An 11,665-nucleotide genomic window follows, 5' to 3' on the forward strand; every position below is an offset into this window, starting at 1 on the left:
GGCTCTATTAGGCACTGCCCTGGGGTGTTATAAGTTTAAATGAATGCTCAGCATGGTTCTTGACACTTAGCAAGGGCCCAGAAATGTTAGCTATTACCAGAATGAAAGACACCTTGACTCACCTTCTATTATATTTGCAGTTGGACTGTTAGTATTGTATAGATAGGAAAACAGATAATACAATATATTATTTAAGAACATTGGCTTTTGAGAGTTAGACATGCTTTAGGTTGGAATAATGACTCCCCAACACTTAACTATAGGATTTTGAGTAAGTCTCTTAACTTTGGTTCTCAATTCTGGTTGCTGATCAGAATTACCCATCTATGTTTTAAAAACAGAAATTCCTTAAATCCAATTTCTAAACATTCTTGAATGTTAAGTAGGTCTGAGGCTGGGCCTCAGTTCCATCAAGAATCAAATTGAGGAATAGTTTGTTGTTAAGATCAAATGAGATGATGTTTATGAATAGTTTCTCACAGGATTGGGCTCATAGTAAGTAAGTAAATAGGTTTTAAAGGTAATGATAAGTATTCATGGTGATGAATGTTAAGATCTCAAGAAATGAACCTTCGTGTTAAGTTTTCACAAGGCTTTCTCATTTATGTGAAGACCGCATCTGGTAGATGATTCATTCTGATAGAGATTTCGTTTATAAACATTTAAGCAGCTGCTATATATAGACTGTTAAAAACTCTGAGGATGTTCAAAGATGAATAGAATAAGTTTAATATAAGCTTAGGCAAATGTAGGCAGGGCCTACTGAATGAGATGGGATATGAAGGACACCTGAGGGGTGTCCTGGATTAAAGATTGCAAGGATAAATGGTTCCTCCAAGCTGCATACGCCTTTATGACAACTTCTTTATGTCACTTTTTCCATAGAAGAGAAACACGAAGCCTTAAGATGTGAAAGACCTTTATTAAGTTGCATCCGTGTCCATATTTTTTTATGATCATCATACTTTTCCTGCTTTTGATTCAAAGAATAAATGTCTTAGTAAGAGAAAACCTTCTGAAGTTTCACATTTTTTATATTCTCCATCGTGAGTGTAGTATATTCCAGTAATATACTATTTTTTAATGATTAAGAAAATATTATGAATGCATTTTAATTTCAACACTTGCAAAGTATGCTTGACTTCTGAAAAGCAAATCGATATTATTCACATACTTGATAAAGAGAAATGTCTTTTGCAGTTTCATTCCAGCTCATCTTGAGATGACATAAACATGTTACTACCTCAAAGTAGCACTCATTCATTTTCCTTTCAGCTGTTTTTAGAAAATGCATGTAAGTTACTACTACTATTGTCTTAGACTTTATGCTAAGTTTTTATTATTTAAAGAATTGTTATTAATAACACTAATTCTCAGAGTTTATGAGCTCTTCAAGACTTTCTTTCTTTCTTAATGTCTAGAACTTCTAATATTTTTTTGGCACATAACTTTCTTTCTTAATGTCTAGAACTTCTAATATTTTTTTGGCACATAACAAGCACTCAACAAATGTTAAATTGAATCTAAATCTTTATTATGCATATGACTTATTCTAGTTTTTAGGACAGTTTTTCATTTTAAAATCCTGTCTAAAAATAAACACAAGATGTTTAATTAAACAAGACTGGTACTTAATTGGATCCAGAAGCTTAGGAGTAACCAAATGTTGAGTGCATAAAGGACAGAAGGAATTGTATTTAATTGTGGTAAAATATATATAACATAACATTTGCCCTTTTAACCATTATTTAGTGTATAATTCAGTGGCATTAAGTAGATTTAGAATATTGTGTAAGCATCACCACTGTTTATTTAAAAAACTTTTATTAAGTCATCCAAAACAGAAATTCTATATCTATTAGGCACTAACACCCTTCTCACCCTCCTCCCAAGCCCCTGGTAAATTCTGGTCTCCTTTCTCTCTGAATTTGCTTATTCTACGTATTTCATATAAATGAAATCATACAATATTTGGGGACTTTTTGTATCTTATTATTATCTTATTATCTTTTGTATCTTATTATCTGTGTCTTATTTTACTTAGTAGTTGTACCACATATCAGGACTTCATTCATTTTATGGCCGAGGGGAGCTGTTTTTATCTGAAGAAGGGTGGATCCCTTTCTTTGCCTCCTGTGTTATAGGGAAGACACATTTCTTAGACCACAGAGTCTTAGTGTATGTTATTACATCAAAGATACTGGCCTAGGTCTATGTAACTAGTTGTTTTAGATATCATGTTTTTGTGGCATCTGGTCCCATCACTTCATGGCAAATAGATAGGGAAACAATGGAAACATTGACAGACTATATTTTCTTAGAAGAAAAGTGATGACCAACCTAGACAGCATATTAAAAAGCAGAGACATTACCAACAAAGATCCATCTAGTCAAAGTTACGGTTTTTCCAGTAGTAGTGTATGGATGTGAGAGTTGGACTATAAAGAAATCTGGGTGCCAAAAAATTGATGCTTTTGAACTCTGGTGTTGGAGAAGATTCTTGAGTCTCTTGGATTGCAAGGAGACCCAACCAGTTCATCCTAAAGGAAATCAGTCCTGAATATTCATTGGAAGGACTGATGCTAAAGCTGAAATTCCAGTACTTTGGGCACCTGATGCAAAGAACTGACTCCTTGTAAAAGACCCTGATGCTGGCAAAGATTGAGAGCAGGAAAAGAAGGGGACGACAGAGGATGAAATGGTTGGGTGGCATCACCAACTCAACGCACATGAGTTTGAGCAAGTTCCAGGAGTTGGTGATGGACAGGGAAGCCTGGCGTGCTGCAGTCCATAGGGTCGCAAAGAGTCAGACACGACTGAGTGAGTGAACTGAACTCAACCTTTATGGCATCTTGTCAGAGTACCTAAAGAGGAAGTAGGAAGTACAGATAGTATTCCATTGTCAGCGTCCCACATCAAAATATATGAATATGTGGGATGGGAAAATAAACACAAGGTGGAGGCTTAGGTTCCACAAGAATAGGACATGCACATCAGGTGTTACTAATTGCTATTTTAGGAAACGTTACTGGTTTATGATGGTAGTACAGTCTCTCTGCTATCTCTTCCTTCCTTCCTTTTAGTTTTCTATATTCTAAGCTTAAAACCCACAAGGAAAAATGTTTTGTGGAGACATAGCAAAATTAAGTTTTACTTGAGATTTTTTTTTTTACCAGGTTCTTCACTAGAGGCTGTAACCACCTGTGAACTCTGTAAAGAGAAGTTGCAGCTTAACCTGGAGGATTTTGATATTCATGAACTACATAGAGCTCGTGCAAATGAACAAGTTAGTATATTTTGCCTAATTTGGTAAGTGTCTATTCTGTGCTTAAAGGACAACTCTTGAAGAAAAGATTAAATCATGATCTGAAAACCTACATTAAAATAGTAACGTAATTTTCTTTTTACTGCATTAAGTATTTTTCTTTACTTTCCTATAACTTTTGAAAATGAAGGGCAAAAAAAGCAAGTCACAGGTTTTAAATTATTAAGGTAAAATGTATTATATGGTTCCTAAATAAACCTGAAAATAAAGGCTTAGGAAAGTGGTCCCCAGGTAGGCATCCTAATCTTAACTCCCTAGAGCTGTCTCAGTTGTGAATGCCTCAGTCCTGGAAGGTGATTGAAACACCTAGCCCTGGATCTACATCCTGTTTCTTTTTTTAATGTTAGAAGTAGATTTTTATGTGCCTGTCTGCCCCCCCCCACCCCATGTTCTGCTCTCCTAGTTCCCTCCACTGTCCTTATTGCTACCTGCAACTTTATACTGAATACTTATGAATCTTATGAAATCTTTTATTCCAAGTTCACACTGTTTATAAACCTTTCTTTTAGTATTTGTCATTTTAGTCTATTTATATAATGAATAATCTCCTATCTTATTCAAAAGTTTTTCAGATATTCTCATTTCTCAGAATTTTTTGATGTGTATTGATAACTATTCTGAGAATTGACTTGGTCACTAATTTTTATTTTTTGTAGCTTTAAACTTTTAAAAAATTTTGATATGTTTAGGGAGAAAGAGGAGTTCAGTATTTCCTCCCTTTCTCCCTGCCAAAGGAAAATTCTAGGGGCAAAAAGATGTTCAGGGAGATTACAGGGTTGACTCAAGAGCCATACTATCCAAGTATGCTTAGCATATTCATTATAAAAAGAGATATGATGGTGGTAGAATGTATAAATGCTTGAAAAACACTTTTTAAATAAAGGAGTAGTGGACACCCCCTTTTTTTGATTGCGGTAAATTTCACATAAACATAAAAATCATAAGTGGAATCAAGCAACATAATCCTGTCTGGATACCCTTTACTGTTAAAATGTAGGAATAATGAATACCCTTTGTAAAATATGATTAAGACCACACAATAAAATATACAGATTCATGAAATTTGTATATGAGTTAAAGGATTTTCAGATCCTTTGAAGCGGATTACTTCAATCCAGGTTAAGAGTCAATTAATGCAACTCTGGGCAATTGATGTAGCACAGATGCTACTCACCCTAGTTTATTTTATTCTTTAATGAGCCAGTTGTCCAAAGAAAATACTATTTTCAGCAAGGAATTGTCTTAAATCCCCAAGGAATCTCTGGATAGCTGAGCATTGGTATTTTAAAGAACAAGGGAAAGAGTAGGTAAAGGTAGAATGATGGAAAGAAATTTGTTTTTAATCTTCTCAAAATGAGAGTAGGTTTCAAAGGATGGTTTTCTCCTGCTGTCCTTCCTTCTCTAGGTGCTCCATCATGTCTCTGAAAGCTGGTACTTTGGCATTTCATTTCAACCAGGAATGTTTTCATGGTTCTCCAAGGATTGAATGGCCCACGATCTTAAATAATTTATAAGTGTGAGAAAATGTTAGGTGGAGTACAAAACAATGACAGTCTTGATTAAGCTTCCTGACTTTTAACTTCTTTGCTGTGTGTAAATCTTGGATTCTGGGGGCCTAAGAACTATCATTTTAAATAACTAGTTTAATACAGTTTATTTCCTCATCCAGTGGCTTCATTTTTTTCAAGGTGATAAATATTAAAATTAAAAAAAAATCTGGACATAAATTTCCTTTTAAGTAAAAAGTAAAAGTAACTAAGAAGTGATGGATGTAAAGACAGTTTTTAAATCAGTTTCAGATTTTTCGAATCCTCTGTGGAATATGAGAACAGGTAGTTGCTGAAGTTGGTAACTAAGAACATATAGCTCTTAACATCAGATGAGTTAATTACCCAAAATAGTACAATTTAGATTGCTGTATAAAAACTACAGGATAGTTTAGATTTTTAATAACACTCTATTCATGACTTGTATTGTTAGCTTCAGAACAATAATTTTGAACCAAAGGACAGTTTTTACCCACTAAAAATTTCTATGTGAATCATCCAAGGAACAGTTACTCTGTTACCTTTATTTTTATATTTACTGTTACCTTAAAGTTAATTATATTATGTAATAAGTGTTTGACTGATTTGAATAGGTTTTATTTGCATATATTGATACATAGCTATACATGAAATGGTAATTTTTAGGTAAACATTTATAGCCATTTGTATTAATAAAATCTGTTAGGTGCTTTATAGAACTAGATCATTCGTTCTCCCCTCAAATGAGTTAAAAGCCCCACTTTCATATATAAGTCATTACATAACAGAAGACTGTGAATTAAATAAAGAGGATATTCATACACCTATTTGTATACTTACAGCATTAGTACAATTATGATATTATGGAGGCTATTTCTTGATTTAATAGATGGTACTTTATCTCTAAGAACTAAATATGAATACATTTCCTCTAGTTTATCAGTATATGAATGTCAGTTTCTTGTCTATTAATTTTTCATTCTCCATATATCTTCTTTTTCTCATTTGCTTCCCTCTTGAAGGCTGAGTATGAGTTTATCAGCTCTGGTCTCTACCTAGTTGTGTTATTGCACTTGTGCGAACAAAGCTTTTCTGATATGATGGGAAATACGAATGAACCAAGCACACGTGTCCGAGTAAGTAACCTGGGAGCAGGGGGGACGGGAGGACATGATGCACCATTGTTTGAGTTGGAAGGCAGATTGTTTTATATGCTCACACACTATTTCCTTTGGGAAGTTCCTATATTAAAAGCTTTTTTAAAAATAAAAGTATTGTAGTTTTAATAGAAATTACTGTCTTTATCAAGAAGCATAATTTTTTTCATAAAGTTGTTTTAAAAAAGAAGAAATTTTCTAGCTCTTAAAGTTAATTGGAATATATGTCAGTGAGAAACAGGGACTTGGAAGTACAAAGGAAAATGCTCTTTTTAATTTAAAAACAAAACTCAGTGTTATAACTTAGAAACCTGATACTGAACTCCAAAAACTGAAAGAGTATGGGAAATTACTTCATTTTATTCATTACTATCCTGTAAAAGATTACCACTCTAGTAGCTTTTTTTTTTCCCCCACTCTAGTAGTTTTTAAGCATCTGTATTTCAAACTACTTACAATTTGGACTATTTGGTATTTACTCTGTACACTATTGCCTTAGTTTAACACGTAAGAAAGTTGTTTGTTAGGTATTTTTAATTAAATGGTACTGTTATGGAAATTTATACTCTACTGCCTTGCCATTTTATGTAGCAGGGACTAGAGTCTACATCTCATTACAGTAGCATTCTGAACACCTGATTCTTGAAATGTCTTCATAAATATATCCTTCAAACAGTTTTTTTATATAAATGTTCTCTTGGTGATAAAAATTTAGTAGAGTTTATGGAGAAGTATAACGTTTGTTATATTTTGAAAATTATCAAATAACAAATTCAGTGTATATGGATAGAACATTTTTTGTAATCATGTAAGCATTATTCCTACTAGCCAATTGTTAATTTTTATCATTCAGAGAAAAGAGAAGGAACTCTCAAAAGCTTTCAGAATTTGAGCAAAGATCTCTTGATTTCTAGAAAGGCAACTTGTCTCTTCACAATAAATGAACCATATAAATTAATACCTGTTGAATTCATGCCTTTGTAAAAGGTATATACATTTAAAGTACAGAATCATATGTCATATTTCTAGGCAGGAAAATAATTGATTTATATTTTTTAATTGACCACTAACAATCATTTGGTTCCAAATTGCAAAGGATTAATTTTCTCCATAGTTTTTGGAAGTGTTACATTTATGCAAGAACACAATGGTATTCATTGAATAAGATTATTGTTATCTGCTCCCAGTTTCTATATGATTAATACATGATTTCTGAATAACTGATAATGATATATGAGATGTTTTTAAAAGTCATATCATTAAAAGCTTGTAATTTTTGATGTAGGGGATGAAAGACCCCCCTATTTAAAGGCTTAAAATTATGTTTGATTTTTAAGTAGAACTGAATCTCTTATACTGATTCTCTCTAGATCCATTTGCTACATTTAAACTACCGTATTTCTCTCTGCATTGTTTCTAGTTTATTAACCTTGCAAGAACTCTTCAGGCACATATGGAAGATCTCGAAAGTAGGTGGAATTTCCCCTCCCCAGACTTGTTGAATTTACTTTTGCAAATTAAACCCATAGAGCAAAACCCAAGTATATATACTCTTTATACCAAATTAGAGCTTCATTTATAGGCTTAATAATACCAGAATAATTGATTTGGGAAAGATGTGTTGGGCAACTGACATTAGTTTAATAGCATATGTTTTAAATTGCATTAATTTTAATGTATAAAAGGATATTATTTTAACCATCAGTATTTTACTTTTATTTAAAATAAAAATACATATTTAATCACCTTAATTTTAACACTTCTGTTAACACTTTTTAAAAAGACATGTTTAACTACTAATCAAAACACACTTAATTGGTTAGATTTTTTTTGTGTATGAAATTTTGTTATTTAGCTTTGTTAGATCATAAAAGGTGTTCCCTGGGTTTATATACAATTCCAGGAAAATAGGAGTGAAAGAGTTCTAATTCTGAGTCCCTAACAGAAGCCATAGTTTTTTCGTTGTTTTTTTTGTTTTGTTTTTTGCTCCTTGTTCAGGTCCTCATGGACCTTTAATAGGCAGCCAGCTACGCCAGCAGCTCCAATCTCTTAAGATCACGTTCCAGCTTTAGGACTTCTGCCTGGGCTTCTTTGTGAAGGCACTTAATGCCCAAATCTTTACAGGCATCTGCACAGCTAACCCTCTTCTCAAAGTCCTACAATCTCCAGGGTGCTTCATACCAGGTGGGCACAGATGTTGGTGGCTCTGGAACTGTTCTTGGGAATCCAAGATTACCCTACTTAGCTATTGTGCTTTTTTACCCAAAGCAATTGGCACTCCCCATGATCAGATTCCAGTACACTCTTTGAAGTGTTTTAAATATGTTTTCTCCAGTTGATTATCCTCTATACTCACCTTTAAAATACATGGACTATTATATGTAGTCTGTGTAATGTTTTACTTTTAGACAAAATTTGGCATCCTTTGAAGTAAGGTTTCAGAAGGACCTAATCCTCCTTTTTTAAAATAATTCCTTGAATATTCTTAGGCATGGGTTTTTGTCATTGAGTTTCTACAATTTTAAGTTGTAAAAGGATTTAGAGCTGCAGTTAGGTGATACAGTTTCACAATTTTGGTTAGTATGTGTGGAAATGGTATGTAAAGGAATCAAAATGGTATAATAAAGTGGGACTTCATTGAGTGTAAATCTTTTTTTCCTTCATACCTTCTTAGTTCAGGTCCATCATATTGGCTAATACAAAGATCTCTCTCTTTTTTGTAAGTTATAATTTATATTTTGTCAAATGTGATGAGAGTAATCTATTGCAGTGTACATTTACCCCTGATTGCTGTTTTTTTTTTTTTTTTTTTTTTTTTTTAACTAATGTTCCTATTTAGAATTTAGTTTTTTAAGCATGTGAATGAGAGGGAAAAGATGGAGTTGAAATATGTATATCCAAACTCAGGGTGAAAGATGTTGTGGATGTTACTAGTTGACTTCTAAATACCAGAGTACTAATATATTCTGAAAACTGGTTTTCACTGAATTTTCTTCTGTAGAGTTAATCCAGTAGAAAACAGAAGTTCTCTGAAAAACTATTTTATTTTTTAGTTTGACATTTCTCCATGATATATATAAAACTTAAGTGTAGGATTTTACTCCTCATGAGCTAATTAAGTATATGCTTGGTACCATTTATTTAAAATGAACTTAAAATTTCTGCAAGGTAAATATATGGAGACTTAAGTTTCATCTATACATGTTGCATGATTTTTTTCTTGTTGATTGCATTTGCTGGGTGCTCTTAAACTGTCCAGTATTAAATACAAGAAGAGTATACATTTATCTTTTCTGCTCTTGATAATAGGGGAAATGCTGGTTAGATGTTTAGTGTATTTCCATTTTCCTTCACATAAACTTTATACAGTCTTACACTTAATATGTCCTAAGACATTCAAGAATGTTTTCTGTTAAACTCTTGAGCTACTAATGACTCTAAAATAAATTGAGGTCAGAACTGTTGCAAGAGGGATGAGTCTTTGACAACATGGAGGCATAGAAATACTCTCAACAAAAGGTTTCTACTAAATCCAATTATTTTAACTTAGGCTGTATCTATATAAAGCTTTTTTGACTAAATAGAACTTTCTTGGCATTGTATAGACATAGCTCTGGTGTAAATTGCAAGAACACCCATAACCTATTATTCTATTTCTATGTACATTTTTTTTTCATTCTCATCGGATACATCAAACATGCAGCGGTAATAAGCCAGATTCTCCTCAGGTGTGTGAGAGCACTTGCCTAAAGTTTACTCTTTGTCTAGTGTATCGTTAGCTGTTACGGACACAAACTGATCTCAGGAACTTTTTAGATGTTCTTGAACCACATTTTAAAACATTTTCATTTTAATAAAAACTAACGTAACAAAAAGTTGTGGGGGTGGGGGCATTGTGGCTTGGCGTCACCTACAAACTACCCTCATGCAGTCGTCATAATTTATCATTTTGACCAAACAGTATATAATAAATTGGGATTTTTGTTTTATAAATCATTGCTGTTCTGGCTTCATACTTACACTTCCATTCTCATCCCCCTTAAAATCATTCTTGATCATCCTGTTTTCTTTCAACAGCTTCAGAAGATGATTCAGAAGAAGATGGAGACCATAACAGAACATTTGATATTGCCTAACTTCATATAAGACAAATGGATGATCTGTGAACAAGTGTTATTAAAACTGGCAATTAAGTATGAGTTAATTTTGTGGGAAAATGTCTGTTGAATATATTATCTCTATAGAATGAATATATATATATTCATATATACACATTATGCATGTATATATATGTTCATTCTCAAGTGTTACTGAATTAAAATTCTGCTGGACCTTTAACATGGCCAGTGAATCTAATGTTTATAAACTGGTAATTAAAAGTAAAAGTATTTTTCTTTTAATGAGTGGGGAAAGTGTTACCCTTGTTTTAAATAAGCAATGTTGACAACCCTTTTTTGTGTTCTGATTAGTGTAGTTATATTTATGAAGAAAGGTTGGTGTTTTGGTCTCTTGTTAGTGGTAAAAGTGGGACAAAATAGGCTTTCAAAATAAATTGCCAGATGGCACCTAATTATTTTTATTTTTAAATGCCTTAAGTTGCAGTCTCAGTTTTATAATCATTTGCTTCCAGTGTTTAAAAAAATGGGGAGAAAGTTAAGAGCATTATATTAGGTTTCCAAATTTAATTTGAATTCTAAATTCACTTAGCAGTAAAATTAATTTTCTAAAAAAGTATATTAAAAATAAAGTGTACAAATGATGGATAAACTTTTGTATTGATTTGGAAAATGCAGATTATATTTGATAGACCATAGTATGTAGTATGTAGATATTCCTCTTAGGAATATTGCAGCTGTAAATTATATCAGAATTGCTAGCCACATGCTGTTTGGTTTAAAAAAAATTATTGCAATCTCAAGTTAATGAGATACTTTTAAGGCCCACATTTAGAGTTTAAAACACTGGTTTTCAATGTGTTTTTTAGTGTTGTCACTTCTTTATAGATAAATATGGTATAAATAACCTGTTTGGATCCTGGCTGTTTTTAACTGTTCCTTGGTAATTCTAAACATTTATTTGATGACTTAATATTTTTCACTACCTTTAGAGAAGAGATGAACATTTACCTATTCACCATGACTAGATTTACACTGTGGTCCTGAGTTGTGTATACATCCATAACACTGTATATTTTCTTCATCAGCACCCTTAAGATACACTTTTAAATGCCTTCAGGTGGTTTCAGGTTAAATAAAGTCTGTCAGACTACTTTTTCAGAATCTAAATAGAAACTATGTAGTTTCCCAAATGTGAATCAACAGTTTGCTTATTTTCAGTCAGACTGTTGGTCTTAATGTAAAACTTTGGCTTGAAATAAAGTACATACTGATTTACTTTATAGTTTGAAATGTTTCCTTTTAAACTGGTGCTCAAAGAAGCCTTCAAATGTCATAGCCAAGAATCTTACAGTTTCAAATTCCATTTTATATGAAAATAACTGTTTCTAAAACATTTGCTCAGCTTCTGCCTGTTATCTTGGCATTACCTTCCTTAAAGCAGGTATGCGAAATTTAAGGATGCCAGTTATCAGTATCTATACTACAGGTCTTTGCTTTGAATTCAAAACATTTATACTTTTAATAAAAGTCAATATGAAA

At 32.5% G+C, this 11,665-nt stretch overlaps 1 protein-coding gene across 5 annotated transcripts in view; it reads left to right on the forward strand.

The window, feature by feature from the left end:
- MARCHF7 (membrane associated ring-CH-type finger 7) overlaps window positions 1–11,406 on the forward strand; it is a 49,387-nt gene extending 37,981 nt beyond the window's left edge. The window contains exons 7-11 of one of the 5 annotated variants that reach the window (XR_010662492.1): window positions 3,177–3,286; window positions 5,874–5,987; window positions 7,429–7,477; window positions 8,007–8,192; window positions 10,086–11,406. Coding sequence is in view for 2 of the 5 variants with exons in the window: in XM_065931624.1 (XP_065787696.1) it covers window positions 3,177–3,286; window positions 5,874–5,987; window positions 7,429–7,477; window positions 10,086–10,144 (332 nt within the window). In the remaining 3 variants the exon portion in view is untranslated. Of the gene's footprint in view, window positions 1–3,176; window positions 3,310–5,873; window positions 5,988–7,428; window positions 7,483–8,006; window positions 8,193–10,085 lie in introns of those variants that run through there. The other 4 variants (XM_065931624.1, XR_010662494.1, XR_010662493.1 and 1 more) reach the window with 4 other exon arrangements.
- The last annotated feature ends 259 nt before the right edge of the window (window positions 11,407–11,665 follow it).

The sequence above is a fragment of the Muntiacus reevesi genome, chromosome 3 (genome assembly GCF_963930625.1).
Source record: "Muntiacus reevesi chromosome 3, mMunRee1.1, whole genome shotgun sequence".
NCBI lineage: Eukaryota > Metazoa > Chordata > Mammalia > Artiodactyla > Cervidae > Muntiacus > Muntiacus reevesi.